A 23,709-nucleotide genomic window follows, 5' to 3' on the forward strand; every position below is an offset into this window, starting at 1 on the left:
TGTAGTAGGGGCAAAACAAATGTGGTTTTCACTCCAAAAAATACTAAATTACTCTTGAAACGGTTGAGCAAAGTGATTTATGAAAAAAAAATGAAAAAATGTCACAATTTTAATCAAAATAAGACCCCTGAAAACAGCTGAAAGTACACTGACAGTTCATAAGTAGACGGTTATTCCCTTCACAATCCCACAACATTCCATAAATAGGTCCCAAACTTTTCCAAACTATATCACACTTCAGCGGGTCACCGTGCCAGGTGCCCAAAGGTTCTTTTTTCCCGACAAACACTTAAAAAAAACCCTGTAAAGATATTAGTTTCCGTTAACTTTTGCTGAAATAAGCTCATCATTTATTCGCTTCAATGTAGCAGAAACTTTGACCAGGGGTGCCCAAATGATTGCACGCCAGCGTATTTATTTCCCCCGAGAATAAAATATCTCAACCGAGACGAGTTTCTCATTTAGTCTACCGTTTTAGCCAGAAAATAAATGTGTATATTTCTCTGTTGCTTCACTAAACTGTTAGATTTATAGCTTCAATAAAGGCTTCTATATATTTTTTTTTCTTAATTTGACTTAATGCTTTTATTATGATGCAGACTTTAAAAATGGAAAGCTTTGCTTGTGCCCTTACGTTATGTTTTCCATTCATTTTTACTTTTTTCCTCATTTCTTTTGCTCTCATTCCACCTTCATTATGGACTCAAACACGACGCATCCTCCTGCCAGGTGCTTGGCTTCTCCTGGTTGGAGAAAAACTCCAAGTTTTGCCACGCTGCTGCGTGTTCATGTGTGCATGTGACAGAGAAAGTAAAACTTGTTTTGTGATAAAAGTGAAATGAAAGAGGGAAAGTGAAAAGGGAGTGAAAGCTGGCGTGTGAAGGAGCCAGGGGAGTTGGAGGGGCCAGAGGAGGTCTGGATTCCTGGAGCCTGCGGAGAGTCGAGTCCACAGATGTTCACAATCATCAACCCAAACAGTTAATAATCATAATGATAATGGCCTCTCTGACAACTGGCAGAATCCAGTCTGTGAGTGACTGGATGATCTTTGCTTTTTGAACTGGAGTTATTTTATTTGGAGTGACACAGAAGACAGAAACAGGATGATTATTACGGTTTTGATTTAACATACAGCTAAAATGGCTAAATGAAGATGGACACGGTTTGGAAACACAACTATTATCTTCATCTCCACTTTTAGGCTGGTTATATGTTTGATACCTTAAAAGGACATCTGATGGTAAAACCCTGCAGACCTTGATGGAACTTTTGACACAATAAAGCAAATTGCAATTTCTTCTTCTTCTTCTTTTTCTTTCAGCTTTTCCCTTCAGGGGTCTCCATAGTAAGTCACCGTCCTACATCTACCATCATGTCTTCATTCACTGCATCCATAAACCTCCTCTATGGTTAAAATGCAATTTCTAGGGTCTATATTAAACGTCAGGTCAATATGAGAAGAGAAGGAGTACACACGTGTCCTTAAATTCAGAAAGCCTTCTGAAGGCTATGATGAGCAGTATAGAGCTCATAATAGGTTCAAGAATACACAAGACCACACACCCCACTAAAGGAAGGGGCACCAATGGACCAACCCACTGAGACGGTTCAATAGAGGATGTTGACAGACCAGAACTACTGCCTTAAAGCCATCCAAAGCTGATCAAAGATCTGTCTCCTCAATTTTGATCTTAGATTAATCTCTCCCACCACTCTGAAGTGACAGGCCAGAACCAACGTAAATCTCTACAACACTGTATTTGAGAACTGGACTGAGTGACTCCTCCCCCTCTCACGTTCCAAACTGGTTCCAAAACGCAAAAGACTTTTATAGAGAAGTGAACACCTTTTACTCTGACGTTTTTCTTAACATGTTCTGAATAAACCTTCTTTTTTTCATATATTTTCTGTAGTGCAAGTTATTCAAGTTATAAACTGGCCAACCAGATGCCTCAATAAAAGTAAAACGTTTTCCTTTTAGAAATTTTTTTTTTTTTTTTTTATAATTGTATGTTGTTTGTAAGGTGGTACAACGCCTTTTGTTCTGTAATGATCATTGGGACACGTAATGTTGAATTTGTTCATTAAAAAAACAAAAAAGCTTGCCTCAGACATATTAACTCAGACAGACTCAGACCAATCACTGGTTATTGACGTGGCGACGTCCATATCGCGAAAGGCAAAATGAATTGACTTCATCTGAAGTCATTTTCTAAAGGTGATGTCACACTCTCTCGGTCCAGTTCTCAGATACAGTCAGTGGACTTTCTGTTACTTGTCATAGACTGGTTATAATCAACTCCTACTTTTTTCCACACATCCTTGTTCTTATCACTGCTGGTTACCTCTCAGGTGTGTTTAGCAGTCATAGGCTGCAAAACCAGGAATAGCTGGAAAAGAACCACAAGGAAGATTATTTAGGTCCAGAGTCGTCATATCTACCATAAATACCAGAACGTAAAAAAAAAAAACAGCATTTAAATATCTATGAGCAAATTTTCCCTTTAGTCACACTAGAAATAGAAGTGTTTTTTTATGTGTCTCATTATCAAAGTTTTGGGGCTGCAGCTCCAGATCTCATTCATTTCTTTGCTCAGGTCACATCTGGTCTCACACAAAACTGACCGGACTCTGATATAAAAGTCCTTCATTCAGATCTGCACAGGAATGCATTCATCAAAGATTCTGCACACCTTTCATCATTACCTTTGCACAAGTATTACCTTTCTTAAAAACACAAGTTCTCCACTTCGACCGAACTGCTCGGGGCAACAATGTTATAAATTTCATCAGCGAAAGAGGCAATAACATCAGCAAGAACATTCCTGTATTGATTTATGGCGAGGAATTAGGTCTTACGGGTGTGTAGGGGGAGCCTTCAAAGTCTCCCAGCTTTGGATGTATCATTTTGATTTTATTTTGAAGGAACATACCTGAACAAAGACCAAGGGCAGGAGACTTCTGCGTGCTGGTTTGTAATGAAAGAGGATAAACTGGGTGTAAGTCAGTCAGAATACAGTGATTTATATGTTTCATCTGCCTTTCTGATGTCTAGTTAAACAGATAGCAGATGACAAAGGAAAGAGGACGTTTTGCCACATTTAGCAGGCAGCTGAACGGCTATCGAGTGCGTTCAAAAGAAGGATCCAGTACATTATAGTGTTTTGTCTTTTCCTATTAATGATCTTTTTTAATTACAAAATACAATGGAATGGTTTGATCACAATAAGCATCCACTGGGAATTTTTATTTAGAAAAAAAACAGTCAAGCATGCTTCAACTTTCATTCCAATATACAGCAACTACAAATGTTTGGACGGATGCGACTTTCTTAACATAAACTTTTTTTTTTTTCTTAAATAAGAGCTGGGCTAAAAACATTTTTAAACGGATTAATCAAATTTTTCCTTCCCTAAATAATGCACTACTCGGCACTACGGATCAATTACTCTCTCAGGTAAAAAAAACCTTTCTGCTAAAATACAAATTTCAAATTTTTACTTATTTCAATTTTTGTTCTAATTTAACCACCATCCATCCATCTTCTTCCGCTAATCTGGGTCGCGGGGGGAGCAGTCTAAGCAAAGTTGCCCAGACTTCTCTTACCCGCCACTTCCTCCAGCTCCTTTGGTGGGACCCGAAGATGTGTCCTGGGTCTTCCCCGGCGCCTCCGTCAAGTGGGACATGCCCGGAACACCTCCCCAGAGAGGCGTCCAGGAGTAATCCGGACCAGATCCCCAAGTCACCTCAACTAGCTCCTCTCTGTGTGGAGGAGCAGCAGCTCTACTTCAAACCACTATTCATAAGAAATTCATATATTTTGGATTAATATATCCATCCATCCATTTTCCTGACCGCTTTGTCCCTTTCGGGGTCGCGGGGGTGCCGGAGCCTATCCCGGCTACTGTTGGGTGAAGGCGGGGTACACCCTGGACAGGTCTCCAGTCTGTCGCAGGGCCTCAATCACACACACATCCACTCTCACATTCACACCTAGGGGCAATTTAGAGTCACCAATTAACCTATGAAGCATGTTTCTGGACGGTGGGAGGAAGCCGGATTCCCCGGTGAAAACCCACGCATGCACGGGGAGAACATGCAAACTCCACACAGAAAGGTCCCAGCCGGGATTCGAACCGGGGCCTTCTCGCTGTGAGGCAAGAGCGCTAACCACTGTGCCACCGTGCAGCCCTGGATTAATATAGAATTGTAAAATTAACTTAATCATAAAAGTGTAAATAAAAATCAAACTGAATCTATTATTTGGCTTTAATGTTATAAGCCCAACTTTCAAGTGATATCAAAGCAATAAAATAATATTAACATGAATGGAAACATTACTGTATCGTAACATAAAGAGGTGCAAGGAAACATTGTGGCATCCAGAAGTGTGTTATTTTGTAGTGCTGTCCGAATCTACACTTCCAAAATCAAGTGCCCTTGAAATTTCCCAGAATTCTCTGCCGAAAACCAGTATGCTTTGCTCACTAGATTTAAGAATATGGACCACAATGCATTGCATTTGGAGAATTTTTGCGGAAAAAAATTATTTAAAGATATTTTTTTTTTAAATAAACATTCATTTTCATTATCAGAACACGGCGGATTCATAAACAGTTGTCATAAAATGCTTGTATTGACTAGGTTTTACCCTCGTGAAATCATCATTTAAAAAAGAAAAGTGGTGAATATAGTGTTTAAATTGCCTTTAGCAATAAATAGTCCCGCACTATGAAGTTTTTTAGTAGTTAGGGAGTGGGAGAAAATTCTCACATAACCAAGGATTGGTCCGGTGTTTCACCTCCTGTGTATCGCGACCAAACGCGGAGATTTTCTACTAACAATGGCAGACTGAGAAGCAGGAACAGGAGCTGGAGATAATTTCACTTAAATGCTTTAAACTGGTTGGCTTAGGGCTTTTATCATTAAAGTACAACATTTTAACATTATTTTGATATTAAATTTTACATTAAAAGAGCTGGTATAGCTGTTTCTTCTTGTCTGCCTGGTGTAGTTGTTATTTTTTTTTCTAATTGAATTTAATTTTATTCATATAGCCTAATATCACAAATCAGCTGGCTGCACACTGGTAATTGATAAATAAAACAGAATTTTTTTTTTTTTAATAAAAACTTAATTTTATATCTTTTTAGGCATGAAGAACAGAATATACACATGATTAGCTAACATGCTAGCAGTTCAGTTTGCTTAGCAGAATAGTTAAAAATGGCTCTGCCCTATAACAATGACCCAACAATAGTCAGCAACATACTTTTCTAATAAAAAAAAGAAGAAGAAAAATGTTTTGTCTTTTCATTTTGGGTCCAGAAAAGGGGAAAATAAAAGATAAAATAAGCTAGCAAACTTAGCTAACAGCACTTCCTGCTTGTACGCATATCCCTCAAAAAGGACTTTTTTCAGGTCAAAAATGTTTAAAAGCGGTGAAACACACTAAAGTGCAAGTAGCAGATGAGCCTCAACAAGTTTTTAAAATGTATTTTAAATTTGCTTCCAAAGAAGGGGGAGGGGTTGTTTTCAGTACTGAAGGTAAAACTGCATACAAGCAGGCGTCCAAACACTTTTCAGTCGCTGTGCATACAAGTCTGGAAAAACACTCACACAGGTATAGTCATCACTGCAGAGCGCCATTCTGCATTTCTGCTCAGTCGACATCAAATCAGAGAATACTGAGAATGTGTGACAGTTCCATCTGTGTGTGCACTCACTCTCATTGGAAAATACTAATTAGTTGTTGTTATATTTTAGTTTATTCTCTCAAACATCCTTGCCGTGTGCTGTTTTCGATCACATTTGTGGGTCTCACTGAAGTTCATCACTGTTGGAGTCAGAAGGGGGAGAACAGGACTGAAGTGTGCGCTGAACAAATGGGTCTGGAGGCCGGGTGAAGTAAAGCCTGGGGAAGGGTCTGGCTGGGAAACAGAGCGGGGCTGGAGTTTGTGGCAGGCTGCAGGGGAAAGGCGGGCAACGACGCCATTGCAGCAGCAACGGAGATTTGTCTCTGCAGAAGACAAGGCGCCAGGGGTTTGGTCATGTCTCGGTGTTTTTGAAGAGCCAGCCTTATCTGAAGATCAAAGACAAACAGACGTACTTTTTTCTGGGGAGTAGCTCACGTTTTGGAAATGTATCAAGTAATTAGGCTTCATCTTTTATGTGCTTTGTCTTCATCAAGTAAAGCAAAAGAAACATTATTCTTCAGCCCTTATCACTAACAGTTGTCTCCCTGCCAGGAAGGGGCTCCTGAGAATCGACTTGTGTCCACACCACAATGATGAGGGCCGAGAACTTACCGCCTGAAGACTCTGGTGACGCTGGGTGGAACTGTAGGGGCTGAACTTGGGCTTGGCTGGTTTGCCCGCTGCTCGGTCCTTGTGCCGCCTGCTGCTGATGTGCTGAAATGTAATCCGGGAAAACACGGGTCAAAGACGAAATAGTCAAACCAGTAAAGAGGCATTGTTTGGAAACAGGAGCTCGATAGATAGCGGTGATAATTTCAACGAAGTTCGCCTGTTCTCTAGGGTGGAATAGCAGATGAGCCATGAATGAACAGCTTTTGTTGATCACTATGACACTTTGTCGTTTTGTAGAATGCTTTGCTGTAATTCTGACCACTTTTGAACAATTATGACAAGCATCAACGCTTTCGCATTGCCTGATGCGTTAAAGCTATGGGTGGAAAAAAATAGCATTTTAGTAAAATATCGCAATACACCATTTGGCAATATTTGCATCGATTTCAAATGCTGCCACGGCGACTTGGGGACTCGGGTCACATGACTTGGATTCAAGTCAGACTCAAGTCGTGAATTTGACGACTTTAGACTTGACTTGGACTTTCAAAGCTATAACTTGTGACTTGACTCGGACTTTAATATCTATAATCTGGGACTTGACTTGGACTTCAGACCGCTGACTCAGAAAGACTTGGTATTTTCCCCCAAATCCAAGAATTAAAAAGTATATTCAGAAAGCCCTGTCTGTTTGAATCCGAGTGCGGTGTCGACCCAACATCCAATCACATTAGAACCACGCTGGATTGATCCGACCATCCAAGCAATCAAATTGCAGAAAAACATTACTCTGGTTCCCGCCATCTCCAGTTTACCACATTTCAAATGTGGTAAACTGGGTTTTTGTTATAGAGAAATCATTTTGGATTTTTAAAGTGGAAATGCATGAACTCAGAGGCCATTTACCTAATAAGCTTGCAAAATACAGTTCCTAAAAGCACACATGATCTGAGGAATTATTATTTCTCTGTTTTTGAAATGACTTAAAAGGACTTGAAACATTAATAGTAGTGTGACTCGACTTGGGACTTGACTCGGACTTGAGGACAAAGACTTGAGACTTATTTGAAGTTTGCAAAACAATGACTTGGTCCCACCTCTGTTAATTATTTATAAGCAAACAGAGTTCTGCGTCTTACTTTTGTTTTCCACTTAAACCCCCGACCACTAGTTGGCAGCACAGCACACTGAGCCTCTTTGAGCAGCTCTGCGCCTCAGAAAAACAAAAACAAGATCTCGCGAGAACCATCTTGTGATAGATGTGAACCTAATGTGAATTTGATCCCTTTGTTTACACTCTCTCCCGCTAGCTTACCGCCCCTCACAACCACAACATATTACTGGCGCAACAAAAATGGCGACCAATATTAGAACTATCCAGCTGTACAGTTTAGAGCCAGATGTCAGCTCAGACGAGGAAAACAAAGACGAACATGGATCTATTTGTCTGGAAGGGGATGGATCAGAATCTAACAGAGTCCCAAACCTGCATCACACCTACAAGCTTTTATTGTCAGCTCCTGATTTACGATTTGAATAAAGAAATACTCATACATGTTCTCTATCATAAGACAAATGTCACAAGAACATGATTAAAACACCATTTTTATTTGAGTGAGTTATTAAAGAAGTCCTCTTTAAAACATACTTGTGCACGTCATCAATGGCAATTATCCCCGTTTGCTCGCAGTGGAATGTGTTTTAATGGAACAGACGTGTAGCCGCTACACGCCGGCTTAATCAAGACTGGAGAAAGGCTGAACGCGTGCAGAGGGCTGGGCGCAAACATTCACGAGCAGCAGCTTTGTGCTTTGACTGACCGGGCATCAACAGATGGCTGCGGCCGGCGATCCGCCGTGATCTGCTGAATATGCATGAGCACCTGGCTACAGTTAACTTTAAACAGTCAGGTATGAGGACCGACACTATGCATTCAGATCACGAACAAGAGAGGCTAACAGCAAATCCAAAAGCTCACTAAGACAAAAAAAATGTGCTGCAGAGCTTTTGGCTCATCATCCGAGGGATTTGTGATGTTGGCTCACCTGCTACCTGCAAGTTTAGTTTGGGAATAAAGTTTGCATAAGTCGTTCATAAGAGATAAAACGGTGATGCTCTAGTTTTCAAAGCAGATCTGTTGAGTTGCTTTTGATGCAAAGTTTAAAAGAGGAACAAAAAAAAGATAATCCGATCATTTTTCTGGATTTGTCCAGAACTCTGTACCTGTTTGAGCTGGGTCTCTGAGTTGACATGCACATCACAGATCTCACAGTGGAACGTTTTGTTCTGCAGGCCGGTTGATGACTCAGGCGGAGCAGACGTCTTGGCTTTGATGCCGCTCCTCGGGAAAGACTTGATGGCTCCGTCGCCATTTCTGGCTTCCAGCATCGTCTTGTGCTTGGTACCTGCACACAACCCAAAGGGGGAATCTCAAAAGCGATTCAACCGCAGCTCGTTCTGATCAAACGGCGCCTGCTTCTCACCGCTGTTGTGGGCCTGGAGCTGGGAGGCCGAGTTGACGGCCACCTTGCAGAGCGAGCAGTAGAGAAGCCGTAACGCTTTCTCTTCTTCTGTCTCCCCGTCTGGAGCTTCTGCCTCCGCGTCTTTGTGCGCTTCATTTTCAGTGGCGCTCGGGCTGAGGGGCAGGGATTGGTCAGGGGGCTCTTTTAAGGTTTCGGAAGGACTGCAGGTCAATGACTGTGAAGAAGGGTTTGGAGCTGAGGAATCCAACAGGATCAGAGATTATGATACAGACAAAAAGTGACGAGAAAAGAACACTAAAACAAACACTGGAGTAGGGAGTTTATAAGACATTACATGTATCTGTAAGTTAGAATAGAATCCATTTGGGTGAATGGGTCACACCTTTTTCTTCATATCTTCTCATGTGTTGAGCATCCGTGAAGCAGCACTAAGTGTGGATTTTATTTTGAAACAGCTAAATTCCATCAGTTTACATCAGGGGTCTGAAGCTGTTTATACTGAAGGAGTCATTTGGGCCTTTTTCTCACCAAGAGCCACAACGCACTTCACTCTTTTGAAATGTTGTTACTTTTGACATAAATTATATTTCTTTTTTTTGAATGAATGAATAAAACCAGGAATTTACAAAGAAAAAGCAAGTTCTTTTGACTTCCTTTCAAAATAAAAGACCTCCTTTTCCACATAGAATCGTCTCAACCAACCATTGTTGTTTCTTAGGCCTACTTGGGTCGAATGTCCTCTTTTTCCCTACTTAGTACTGTTGTTAACCTGTTTTTGCTTCATGATTTAAAAGAAATAGTAATAAAAAATATACAATATACAGCCCACATAGTCAATAAACATTGTTGTGCAGTATAAAATATGTGCTTTAAGCACATAAAAAGAGGAATCAAAGACAAAAATAGCCAAAGTTTTGATACTATTTAAAATAATAGAGTAATAGTAGAGCACATAAAGCTTCTTGAGTTGGTTTAATGTCAGCAGGGGTGTTCTACAAGCACCTCAGCCATAAATATTCACCAAGTAACTTTTTAAAGTTATCTTTTTTTTTCTTCAGCCAGAGAGCCACTATGGACAGGTAAGGGCCACATGAGGCCCTGGAGCCTCGGGTTGCAGGCTCCCTTACATCAACAGAATCAAGTAGACAGGAAGTTGCTCCTGGAAAGGGAAAGAAAGGAAGACATTTTTTGGATCCAAATTTATCGAATTTTCAAAATAAAATGTGATACGCAAAAAACATTTTGAGTAAATTTGGGATTTTGTAGGTTCTGTTCAACGGACTCTGATACATGTCCAAAAATCTTTTGGTGTGATGTATGCCATGAACACATGGCCAGCAGAAAATCTGCCACCTTCTTCTGATTCCAAACATTTACAGTCCATGTTTGACCATAATGACAATGAAAGTTTTTGCAGCTTTCAGGAGTTTGGACAAAAGTTTATGGGAAAATACTCCTTAAAAACACAAACTGCTATACTTTTTGAGCTCAAAAAAATCCAAATTCAAGGATAGAAATGAATCCTGACGCTGTCTATTTAGTCCCTTGTTATGATTAGTAATGAAAATTGATAGTTTATAGGAAACTCAGGGGGTTATTCAGCAAACTTTAGTGCAAAAATCAATGAAGACAAGCCAGAATGAATTCTATAACTTACAAAAACACATTATTTTCTTGACAATCTATGAGTAATTTATCAATTTATGACTAGATTAAGAGTTAGAAAAGGTCTGTGTATGTGTGTTGCAATGGGACAGGAGGACAAACCCAACAGAATCTGCAAAAAGCCAAAAATGTCATCCAGAGACGCCAAACGCTCCTGCCTCCCCGTCTTGGCTTTACTAACAAACTGCAGATATATTTATGAACAGAGCTGCTGACGTAGACCAGCTCTGGGGGAGTCCATCACTCACAAATCCATCCAAATGTTCCTCGGATTTAAGGGGAACATTTTTCCATTCCTCTATAAAATCCCTCAGCTGCTCCAGCTGAGAGAAACCCCAACCTTACGAGTTTTTTCCTGACAAAAAAATAAAAAACAGCAAAGCTGTGGCTGATTATAAGCTTTATCAACTTATTTAACACACTAGTAATCAGTAATTTCCCCAGAGATCCTCCCACTGGAACACTGACTGGCAGTTTTGTGTAAAGACGACTTGGGGGCTGTTATCTTTTGGTGATGTACTCCTGGAGGAATACATGCAGATTTCAGGATTTGCTCTTTGCTAATAAGAGTGATTAGTTCTGCAAAGCTGAGTGGGTGTCTGTTTGTTTCCCATGATTCCCCATTCCTGCTTTGAAGTGAGCTTCAGAGAGCTCTCATCCTCCCCTGAAAGAAACTCCAACACGGTCAGCCTTTCTCTGAAGTAAACAAACTCTGGTAAAATTCATTCTTTCTTTAAATTTTTTCATGATTATTATTTTTATGCTGCAAAAAATTCTCACTCTGATCCACACATGCCTTCAGTCACAGATGCTGCAGGTGCTTAGGTCACCATTTCAAAGCATTTTTGATCCTGGGGGGGCACTGAATGAGGTCGACACAGCGAAGGAGCAGAAGATAATGCACAACCTTTAATCTCCTCGCTGTGAAACCCAAAGGAGGAGGGTTATCACATCAAAGAGTTAAAGTCGTGATTGGGAATAGAGGGTTTGAGCCCAATGTTCACACACACACATATATATAGATGTGCAGGCAAAGGAAAAACAGAAGGCCCGCTGAGACACACACACCTTCTGATGTGGCCTCAGAGCTGTGTTGCGATGCGGTTTCCGTGGCGACTGGTTCAGAGGTCCTGATCTTAGAATCTGGGGCATCCAGAGCTTTCATCCTCTTTGCATGCCTGGTGCCGCTATAATGGGCAGTCGCTTGAGCCTGGGTGCCCAGTGGAAGACAAACAGAGAAAAAATAAATGAATTAAATAAAAAATAGTCCAGAGCAGCTGCAGAGAAATATGAAAATGTTTTCTTGGTACATTTTGAAGCAGTAGTTTTGGGTGTGAGCTTTAAGTGGGTCACATTTGCAGATTTTTTTATGTAAATGCATGATAGCACTAGTTTACTGTGCAAACTGGTTGAATGTTTACTGCTTTTTCCCTTTCCTCTACATAGATTTTTAGGAGAAACTGAGTGGAGAAAGGGTTGCAACAAAACAAGACTAAAGAAATTTCTTTGCATCTCATGCAGACAAAAATAGCAAAAAAAATGCAGCTTAAATACGAAGAAATTCAATCTCAGCAGGTCAAATATTGTGTCAGAAAATGTGTGGAGAAAGGAATCCACAGTGTGAGTTTTCCACTAAACCCAACCCACCACAGAGTTGAATCTCAGTCGACAGGCGCTGCAGGAGCTGACCTTCCTCCTCAGGGGTGAACTTAGCCTGAGGCCGGAGCTACTCAAGGATTTGTTGATGCGATCCATCTGTAGCGGAGGAAAAATGCAAAGCTTTGACCACCGAATGCTCTGCATTGTTTGACAGAAAATATGTCGCGTCTATGTGGGATGTATGCATTTTCAGGACTCTACAATCTGTCAGGATCGGACCACCGTGAAGCTTGACCACAGCTTCTGGGAACCATCATTGCCTAACAACAAACTTTTTACAGCCATGTTTAAGTCCTGCTGGGAAACCCCCTGCAAAGGGGGAACAATTCTGGAAGATCGCAAACGTCTTTTCCAATAAAACTGAATAAAAAGGCAACAGCATTTGACTCTCTTTTTTTACATTTGTGATGGAGAATTTGGATTATTCGTCAAACAGATCCTTATCTTCACTTTTTGTGTGAAGATCTTTGTTTTTTTTTATATTTGTTTTTTATTAAGTAAAGCTCTAACTGAAAAAGTTAAGTAAATCATAATAGATTTTGGATTAAATAAAATCCCTTTTTTCCACTCCCTTTAAAGCAAATTAATCAAACTCTATTCAACATTTATTATATTTAATGGTTTCTTTGTGACATGTGTGTACCATATGTAAAAGTGCATTTTTCTTTTAAATTTAAGAAATAATTTCAAGAAAAGATTAGAATTGTTTTTAGTGTCTTTTTCCCTTGTCTTTCAAAATTGCTTGAAATAAACTAGTCAATAAATTTATAAAAAAGTTCTTTATAAATAAAGTTTGATTTGATTTGATGATTGGCAGCACAATTTAATTCCAAACTAACTCTCAGAAGTGGATGATTAGAATGTTTTTGTTATGTATTTTGGCTGATAATCTCTATTTTAGCTTTTGAAAAGTCATTTTTTGTGTTTTTTAAGGTTTCTGAGGCAGGAAATGCCTCGCCATTTGTGTCACTCTTTTTGAACTATTGACTGTACATGAGAACTGGACTGAGTGACTCCTCCCTCTCACGTTCCAAAAAGGAAGTGGTTCCAAACAGCTGAAATCCCACAGACTGACAGTCATAATCATTGTCAGAATATCCATTTTTGCTCTGATACATTTTTTTAAATATCTTGATAATCCAGATTTTTTCACAATATTTTATATGTAGTTTATGTTATTTATGCCTTAAAATGACCAATCAGATATCTCAATAAAAATATGGTCTCATGTTGAACGTTTCAAACATTTGATTGACAGATTTTGTGTAGCCCACTTAAAGTGATAGGGGGCGTGGCCTTCCTACAAGCTTGGCGATAATGGTCACCATAGAAATTTCGATTTTTGACTCGGACCAATCACTGCTTACTGGCGTTGTATGTCTCCGACATGGTAAAAAAAAAAAAAATGGTGGCTACATTTTCTATTGGTGACATCACACTCACTCGGTCCAGTTCTCATATACAGTGTTCCCTCGTTTATCACAGGAGTTAAGTTCTAAAAATAACCAGTTACAGGTAAAATCTGTAAAGTTTTTCACACTTTTTTCTTTTATTTAAGCTCTTAAAGTTCAAACCTTAGAGAATAAGTTCAGGATTATACATTGAAAGCAAAGATCTGATCACGATCAAAGACTCATGCAGGGTGATAAAATTCCACACACAGGAAAAATAAACACTCTATATTGAACAAGCTTTTATTTATATAATGGCTCTGTGTCTTGGACCACATTGTGGTTTAAGTTCCAGTTTTCTGATATTTGCAAATAAATGTTGCCACAGTGTCATGTGTGATGCTTGTTCCATGTTATCTGTTAAAATTCTCTGAGCAAACGCATCGTCCTGGGGGCCGGATCCGGCCCACCGGGTAATTCTATCCATACCTCCAGATCATTTTATTTTATTGTTATTAATGGTCTGATGTTATCTTGCATTTATTTTTAACTTGTATAATTTAGACAAATTACATTTTTATGGAGACTAAAATATTGAAAGTTATTTAAAGTTTGAGTTGATTTATTCTGGAATAATATTCGTGTCTTTTCATTATTCATAGTTATGTTAAAAAGTTATGTTTTTGGAGTTTTAAAAATTCAGTTTTTGTATGTTTAATAAATGTTTATCCTGTTCGGACCGTGACCTAAGGTATATTTTGGATTTTTGCTCCCTGTGTGATTGAGTTCGACCTCTAGTGTGTCTGAAATATAAAAAAAAAAAAAACACATTATACTTGTGCTGGGTGACATGACAATACATACTGTGCGGGTGATAGAAAAGTGTACCAAACATTTTCTTTTTTTTGTTTATTTTTATTGCTGAACTTTTGTGCAAAAATGTATTTTCCTATTAAGAAACTTGAAACTGTTGTGCACTTTTAAAAAGGGTTTTTTATTTGTGAAAATTCAGTTATTTGAAAAAAATGAAGTCAGAAAAAATTTTTTGCCTATTTTTGTCAACTGAAAATAGACTTTATTGTGGTATAACGTGATACATATATCATGATATGTATATCACGATATATATCACGATATATACGTATATTGTGATATATATATCACGATATATATATATATATATATCGTGATATATATATATATATATATATCGTGATATATATAACGATATATATATATATATATATCGTGATATATATATCACGATATATATATATATATATATCGTGATATATATATCACGATATATGTATCGTGATATATATATCGTGATATATACATATATTGTGATACAAAACAATATTTATCTCAAAATACAATGTTTCTTCATATCGCCCAGCACTACATTATAATGGAAGCATATGCCCCACCCTGTATATTTCATCCAAGCTGCACGTATCTGTACAAGAGACACGGCATGGAGAAGATTGATTGACAAGCTTTCCAACCAATCAGAACACAGAACATGGTGCAATTCAAATTTAGGGCATGTAAAACAGCAACAGTCAAAGCATTCAATGTTTTGAACTTAGAAAGAAACTCAAAATGCATTTTAATGATATAGAGTGTAAATGAATGTTTTGGACAGAAGGTCTGATATGTCAAACAAAATACTCAGGAGTGTTTTATGTGGTAGCTTTGGAACCCCTCTAAATGGAGTGAAAATGAAGCCCAAAGAGGTGCAGCGCAACAACAAAAACTCAGCAAACTGTGAGAAATGTTTGTTATTTATGGGTCAGCAGGTCCTTTTATGGGAACATGCGGTTGAAGACTTTGCTTGTTTCTTAAGTGCCAAAGTCGAATTCCTCCTCGCACAACAAAACCGAACGTTTGTGTGTGATCCTGCCCGCTTGCTTGGATTACTCCAGACAGCTGCACTAGAATGCGTTTCCTCCCTGTAGATATTTGTGCAAATGAAACCCCGACAAACACTCTCGACAGCGAGCGAACTTCATTTGTTTCTCGCATGAATAACAAATACAAAGAAGACGTCCAGCAGCACATCCATATTTATAAGTTTCACTGAATGTGAGGAAATGGAGGCCTTTACTTCCTTCCTTCCTACTTCCTCCTCCACCCTTTTTTGACCTTCTCCACTCCAGCCCTCCATCTGCTCATTCCTCTCCCTTCCAATGATCAAAGTCGCCCTCCTGATTCCCCGCGGACTCACTTTTCTCCCACTTTACAATTTTTTTTTACTCGTTTTCTTCCCTTTGAGACACACAGACACCATGTCGGCTGCAGGAAAAAAAGAAGTAAAATCTCTGCTTTGTACAATAAAGACATCACATCCACCACAAAGCATCAGTTCTTCTGGAAACTTCCACACGGACGGGGCGGAGACACGTCGCATGTGATCAGCTTCAGTGGTGTTATGGCTGAAACACGCCACCAAGTGAAGCTAACCAGACCTTTGGCTGGAACACGACCAAAGACATCAATGATGAACCTGACTTCATTTTAATGTACCTGCATGAATTCATTACTTCTTCTTAAAAACATACATTTTTAAGAAACATCACGTCTTTGTTTCCATTAATAATATTAAAAAATAATAAAGCAGCTGGAGATCGATGGCGACAAACACGTTGGTGGCCCCTGTAACCATGACAACGGACACGTGGGCATGAAAAACAAACTCCTTCACTGGGGCCAACGCATAATCTATCTGCAGTGAAAAGGAGACTGCAGGCTTTAAAACACCAGAGACACACACAGCAAACTGTCAGAGTTCATCTGTGTGCCCACTTCCTTCACACCCACAAGTTCAAGTCTGTCAGACTCTGACAGTTTAAAGCCTGCGTGATAGAGAGACCCAACAACAACACGGTAACTTTTTTTTCCCCTTCATTCTTCAACTAGCTATTGATTTCTTTCTTTAGCTAAATATTTTATTGTACTTTTGTGATGCAGAGCTGAATTTTTCAGCGCGTGCCAGATGTTTGTGATAACTCATTTGCAAGTTAATTATCAAACTGAAGTCACAGGCTATAAATTATAATAGAAACAAGTTAAATAGAAAAACAGTTTATGTAGCGAAGAAGAAAAGAGTTGTTGATTTCCTAAAAAATGCAAACACTTCAAAGGCGTTTGAACGTCCTGCCAATGTTCCTGTGGCTCCAGAATGAGAGAATTGTTGGAGATGTAATAAAATAAAATGGAAAAAAAAAAAGAAAAGCTTGGAAGTGACTCCACGCAGTAAAGTGAGATGTGATTTTTATGTATTTGTTTTATTTTAAGCAATATTTCAGTGCGCCTTGAGGTCATCCAGGGAGAAGAGGAGAGGGGAAAGCTTTAAGAAGGTGGAACACGCCAACACTCTGAAAAAGTTATGTTTTGATTCTGACATTGGAGGATAAATAATGGAGAGAAAAAAGCAAGTTGGATTGGAAAGAAAGTCTCCAAAAGTGGGGAGGAAATGAGGGCAAAGAGACTTTAAAGAAAACTTGTTGTTGTTTTGGGTTCTGTTTTTCTTTATCATTTCTGCTACACAGCCGTTTATGAGCAAAAACTGTTTCCAGATTAGCCTCTGCAACACTAGAACTTTCCTTTCAGAGAAAGTTCTGAACCTCTGATGTCAGGAAATCCATGACTGGGATAAGTCAGCTACAGCAGGTGGTACCCACCCCACTCTATGCTATGTTGGTTAGAATCAGTAACACCACAACAAGTATTTATCAAGTTGACTATATGTTTGTTTTTAGCTGGAAAGGACAGGAGAAGAGTCTTTTTCCCTCAAAATAATTTTTTTTTACCATAAAGCAGTGGATGCAGTTTGTAATTATATGGACAGAATTTCATCTGCACTGAAAAACATTGAATCACTTAACAAAAGTTCTGTCATTTGTTACATTCAAAATTATTCATCAAATTGCAATTTTAAGTTGATGGTAGACCCAAATTAAAAACTTAATTTGAAAAAATATATATTTTTAAATGTAAAAAATTACAGAGCTTTTAGTAAATGATCCAATATTCCACTTTTTACAGTGTGTGAGGACTAAGTTCATTTGTACCATTAGGCTAAAGATAACTTGTGAACAAAACTTGTGATAGAGCTGTTTTCCACAAAGAAGCTTCTTAAAGTGTTTTAAATATTCTGGAAAAAGGTTGTCTACGTTATTTTGCATCTGAACTTACAACAAATAGCATAAACAGGGTTTAGCTGGTAATAAAAATAAGATGTGGAGAGCAAATATTCATTGTTTTACTATCCCAAGTTTCATTTAAATCACAGGAGAAAATAAAAAAAACTCTATTTATTCGATTTTGATGTCCTACAATTCAAGTTGTATGCATTTATAAACTTTAAAAATAACATTTCCACAGCAAAAGCCTATTTTTTTGTCATCGTAATAGTATTTATTATCCATTCATGATGACAGTGTTGGAAAAAAGGAAGAATAGCATCTTTTGAAACTGATAGACAATTACTTGTCCCTGTTGCTTTAGCTGTTTACAAATTTCCCCTCGCCCATCAGCGTTTCAAAGAAAATTATGGCTCTCCTTTGAGTAGTAATCTAACTATAATTCTTTATTGATTAACAAGGTTGGTTTATTTAGTCAAGTTAACTAGCTATAACACATGATTTGAGTAAAGACGGGAAATTACTTTTTTGGATAATAAAATAAGATATTTAAAGACCCGCTCTGATGGAAATAGTGTGTTTTTGGTGTTTTTAACATGTTCTTCTGGCTTATATCTGATGATATAAGACATATATAAAAAATTAACCTTAAAATGACATTTCTGAGTATTTTTTCTTCTACAATGCTGTGAATCAGGAGGACATGACAAAAGAGTTCATTTGTGGTGTATATTATTCGCTGGGCGGGTCACAAGCTCTTTGTTCTGAGCTCGGGGGAGGGGCTTCTTTATGACAATGGTCCCGCCCACAACTCAGAGGCGAATTTCCAATGAACTCCTGGCACTCTACAGAAACTATGTCCTAAAAAACAACACAAGTTTTGGCCAAAAATGTCATAATCAGAATTAACCATTTAACTAAAAAAGAATTACGGTAAATCAAAGAACAAAGACTGGAGCTCATGTGCGAAAGGGTTAAAAGACCACTGGAAACACTTTAAAATGTGTCAAAAGAGGATCAGAGATAGGCTTTAAACCAACACACACAGAAAAGATATGTATATTTAACATTGGAAAGCCTTAAAACAGATTATTACACCTTTTGGATAAAAAGTGAAACAGAAAAAGTGGAAGAAATCAGGAAAATTCAAGTTTAGATAAATGTGGAGCAACCTTTAACCTAAATTGATTGTATTTAATGTCTCCTTTTAAAGCAAAACACTGGAAACAAAACATGTGTAAAGACAAAGCAACTCAGCACTTCTGCCAAAGTGTTTCCGTGGATTTTACGCCGTAAAAATGACTCCATACATTATAGATGAAAGATTGTGCTAAAGATACGATGGGGTTTCTCAGGGAGCAACACATCAGCACTCAGCCCTGCCCCACACATGTCCTCTCTGTGCCTGGACTTGGCCCGCACTTGGCTCCATCTATCATCACCTCTCACAGAGGGCGGGGACGTCTAAGAAAAGCTCCATCTGCATGAAGAGCACCAAGGAATCAGCTGTACCCCCCAGGATGTGTGGAAATGTCACTGCTGCCTGCAGGTGATATATTTGGAAAGGTGTAGGCAGAGAGCTCATACAACCAGCTGGGCACTGAGCGATTAATCTGCACATGGATGCAGGCCAGAAAAAAATCACAGCTAAAATAAAAAAGTGTGATAAAATAAATAATATGAGTTTTGATAAATAAGAAAACAGAGAAATCTCAGTTGCTATGGCAGCTATGATGAGTGGCAGAGCTCACGTCATGGAAACCAGGCAGCAGGTGGAAGGGGAAGAGGGCTTTCAGCTCTGGGGACGGCTGGGTCCTGCCCGGCACGGGACGAGCCGGCACTGGCAGGGAGCTGTGACACACGTTACCTGAGGGACGACAGGCAGATGAGCATATGGAGCCGACAGGAATGAGGTGGTTAGGAAAAGATTTAATGAGCCACTGTGAACACAGTTCAGAGATTGGAAAAACGTGCGTTCAAGCGACCACTTCTACTGAAAAGTCCACGTAAACGCGGATTCTGCATTTTCATTCTGTTTTTGGGCTCTACTAAAACAGGTGGATTTGGTAGTGATGTATGGATCGCGCCCATTTCGAAACAAACAAGTACCAACCTTTTTAATTAAATGACACCAAGTCTTTTATATATCGGAATAGAGTTGTGAAAGAAAAAGTCTGGAGCAAGTTTCACAACATTTCCGCTTTGACATTTTGCACCTTGTCTCTTCCAACTGTGAGTACACACGTTAGTATCAGGTAGTAACAGTGCAAGAACAGTATGCTAAAGTAGCATTCAAGAAGGTTTAGCAGATTGTTGAACGCGGACCAAATGCCCAGAGTGTACATATCATAATTCTTGTTGTTTACCCTTAAAAAATAGTTACCTTTTGTTTTATAACAAAGCTAATAATAAACCACATTGTGTTGTATGCTCATGTTCTTAAACAGTGGCTGAAATTAGCATGAACTCAACAAATCAGAAAAACAAAATTGACAATAGGACATCAGCATATATATATATATACACACTTTATATACAAATGCTATATATATACACCATATACATATATGTACTATATACATATATGTATATAAACACATATGCAAATACTGCTACTGCGTGAATATATATACATATATATATATATATGCATGTATATGAACACATATACAAACACTGTGTGTGTGAATACATATATATATATATATATATTGTATATTTATATACAGTATATTTAATATTTTTTTCAGTAGGTCAAATTCAATACAAGTGTGTTTTTCACAAAAACACACAAGAAGGACATGCTCTTGTTGATTCAGTTCATTCAAAAATCTGTATTGTAGTATGTGAAAGTAGCGCAGTTTGAACAAAATTGACTTTTTTGGCTGAATCCACTAATTTTAGACTCTGAAAGAGACACACGTAATCTGTTGACTAACTGTCAACAGATTACGTGTGTCTTTACTTTGAAATTAGTGCATTTTATTTCCACTTAAAAATGTTAAAACTTGGAAAAATTAGAATGTTTAAGTGTATAACAGGTAGTGAATACTAAAAGTATGGCAGTATAATAATATATACCACATTGTAAATTTAAAATGTTATTTTGTCTAAAGATGCATTCAGTTAGTATGTTCCCTACACTACACTACATAGTCTATAGTATACTTGCCACACTTGTACCTGTACTCAGGAATACTAATACAATAAACTTCAAGTGTAGTGCTCTTTTATGAGTGGAGCTACTTTACAGCTTTTGACTATTCTGACCGTCTCTGCTGTTAATCAACATGCTTTAAAGTTAATGTATTTTCATATAATAATATTGCAAAATTATAAAATAAGATTAATTCTCAGAATCACAGTATGATTTGCTTGTTTACATGGAAGCAGTGTTTATAAATGGCCCGTTTCTTTCTTCATGATGATGGTGAGTCATGTCAAAGGTATTTCTGAAACATGTTGGAGAACATTCTCCAAAAACAATGTTTGCATGATTACAGTCTAATCTTCATCAGATTAGAGTATCACACCCATCCGCTTTGCAATTACAGGCTGATTGCCTTGTGAAAAACTTAAGAAAAACTTTTTTTCCCCTAAAACCCTGGGAGAATTCTGTTTCTGCCAACGTTTCCTACTTTATTTTTTTCCTCAATGGATCAGCATCTATTCTTTGCTGTTAAAGACAATAAAAACTTTCTACCCTTAATCCTAAATTCCACTGTGCAGGTGACTCATTTCACAAACCGCTACAACAGCAACAGGTGACTCCAGTGAGTAAAAAAACGGAAACACACGATGACATCAAATGCAACATGCTGCGTTTACTTACCAAAATACATGACAGCACCGGCGTAAAAAAAAAAAAAAAAAAAAGGAAATCCCACTACTCTGCGTTTCTCATCGCACACGCCAGGCTTCCCTTCCTCTCTCGTGGTCCTCCTCCTCCTCTCTGCAGCGGAGCCTGCTCCTTCCCATCTGGACCTCCTTCCCCTCCTCCTCCTCTTCCTCCTCCTCCTCTTGCTTTACCGCACAGCTCTTCCTCACTCCATCTTCTTCAAAATCTGGTTTGAATTCAACTTGAAAAGACAGAAATGATCCCTAATGAGTGTACACTGCCACCATGAAGGAGCGTGCGGCTTTCACAGCAGAAAATGTGCTAAAAGAAGCAGTAAAAATCAAATTAGCTGCATAAAACAAACAGGAGAGTTTTCTGGCTTCCCTCCTGGGCAGCTTTATTTGGAAATCAGTGAAACCATCCGCTCACTAAATGCTTTCCCATCCTCACTTCTTCTTTTTTTTTCCAGTGGGATCCACTGTATTAATAGCAGCATCCTGATGCAGGGAGGAAACTCCACAGCGACACGTATGTGTGCTGCTGTTCCTGCACTCAGCGCACTACGCTGTGTGTTCTGAGGTGGCAGTGACCTCAATTCAACTTCCAGGTCCGCTGTAGCCCAAACAGAATTCCTCTCTGTGTGAAAAAGTGGCCAACGTTGTGTTTTCCCACAGTCCTAACCTCTGGGGAGGCTGTCGAATCAAACAGCTGCTGTTTCCACAAAACGTACACACATGTTCGCATGCGGCTCACTTGTTGATTTAGTGGGACAGCAACATTTTTTGGATAGTTTCTGCAAATAAATCTGCATTTCTTGCTGCAGAATTTAGCTGAATGTCTACTGAAGAACCTCATGGAATAAAAGTGGAAAAACGCAGATGTGGAAACGTTTGCTCACACTTTTGATTTTGCTCTTTTGTCACTTCATGTGTCGTTTTTCTGCTGAAGCAGAGCAGAGCGCGGTGTCACGGCTGTGAGGGATTTTCCTTCTTCTTGAAGCTGAAGGGTTTCCTCCTCAGCTCATATACAGTATATGTGGGTACTGGGGACAGCTGGGAGCTTGTGTGGAGCCAATTCTATATACTCTGCAGGTGAACCAAGGTGTTCCAGAGAGAAAAACTCCCACTAGCCACTTTATGAAGTACATCTGTCCAACTGCTCGTTTCTAATCAGCCAATCACATGGCGTCAGCTCAATGCATTTAAGCATTTAGACGATCTGTTGCAGTTCAAACCGAGCATCAGAATGAGGAAGAAAGGGGATTGAAGTAACGTTGAACGTGGCATGAAGATGCAAGTATGGATCCATCCTGCCTTGTATCAACAATTCAGGATGGTGGTGGTGGTGTAATGGTGGGGGGGGGGGTATTTTCTTGGCACGCTTTAAACCCCTTAGTAACAATTGATCATGGTTACAACACCAAAAACCAACTTGAGTATTGTTACTGACCATGACCATCCCTTTATGACCACAATTTACCATCTTCTGATGCTACTTCCAGAACTTTAAAGTGAGATTGAATGATTTCATTGTGAAGCATTTAACAATGAATCATGAGCATTCAGAAGCCTTTGGTGGTTGGGACTCTGGGCCAGAGAAATCTTGCATGCTACTGATGACCTCTGATATAGTGAGGAGACCCCCAGAGCTCATACGGTGACGGCAGTTAATCTTATTTGACAATCATAACCCAAATTGTAGAACGCAGTCTCAATGGGCTTCGTACCAGTATTGAAACAGAAACATACAAGTCAGTCATAGAACAGAAACAGCCAGAAGTTTAAGCATACAAAACAGGCTATGCTATTCTGGGAATCTCTGCAATGACTTAGACCCCTACATCTCAGTAAGGAAAAATTCAGAAAAAAAAGAAGAAACCTTAGGGATGTTGACATGAAGGAGGGATCCTCACTCAGTACGAACAGGCGATGTGTCAGTACTGACAAAGTACAATTAGCTCGTCTAACCCTACAAAAACAACTTTGAATAGTTCATGGTCACCCATGCCGGGGTTTTGAGACGAGGTCCAGGTCAGGACAGGTACACAGGCAATTTACCTGGAATCCCTCCCACTCCGTAGGATGAACCTTGCCAGACTGACAACCAGGAGGAGAACGGGGTGGAAGTGGGCTGGCTGGCGCAATGTCTGGAATGTGGAAAAACAAACATCTTTGAATTTAAAGGCAGGGATTTGATTGTGATTGGCAGTGATGAAAG

General features: G+C 39.0%; 1 protein-coding gene across 2 annotated transcripts; it reads right to left on the reverse strand.

The window, feature by feature from the left end:
* Positions 1-5,111: 5,111 nt before the first annotated feature.
* On the reverse strand, positions 5,112-23,613 carry LOC112162917 (zinc finger protein 385D). Of its 2 annotated transcripts, XM_024298924.2 has the most exons (9): positions 23,550-23,613; positions 21,487-21,733; positions 19,406-19,521; positions 12,104-12,211; positions 11,525-11,666; positions 8,792-9,025; positions 8,532-8,713; positions 6,309-6,410; positions 5,112-6,082 (listed from the first exon to the last, which is right to left on the reverse strand). In XM_024298924.2, the coding sequence occupies exons 2-9, from the start codon at positions 21,494-21,496 to the stop codon at positions 5,846-5,848; spliced, it is 1,131 nt and encodes a 376-aa protein (XP_024154692.1). In that variant the 5' UTR covers positions 21,497-21,733; positions 23,550-23,613; the 3' UTR covers positions 5,112-5,845. The 2 variants fall into 2 exon arrangements, with proteins under 2 accessions (XP_024154692.1, XP_036070121.1); XM_036214228.1 differs by lacking the exon at positions 23,550-23,613 and having other exon boundaries at positions 21,487-22,147.
* Positions 23,614-23,709: the final 96 nt, after the last annotated feature.

This window comes from Oryzias melastigma, linkage group LG11 (genome assembly GCF_002922805.2).
Source record: "Oryzias melastigma strain HK-1 linkage group LG11, ASM292280v2, whole genome shotgun sequence".
Lineage (NCBI taxonomy): Eukaryota > Metazoa > Chordata > Actinopteri > Beloniformes > Adrianichthyidae > Oryzias > Oryzias melastigma.

Excerpts from the sequence above, each read along its gene's own strand:
- LOC112162917 (XM_024298924.2), bottom strand. Across the intron at positions 12,212-19,405 it reads TGCTGCCTGGTTTCCATGAC|ATGGATCGCATCAACAAATC; the intron begins GTGAGCTCTGCC and ends CCTCCGCTACAG. Across the intron at positions 11,667-12,103 it reads GACTGAGATTCAACTCTGTG|GCTCAAGCGACTGCCCATTA; the intron begins GTGGGTTGGGTT and ends CTGGGCACCCAG.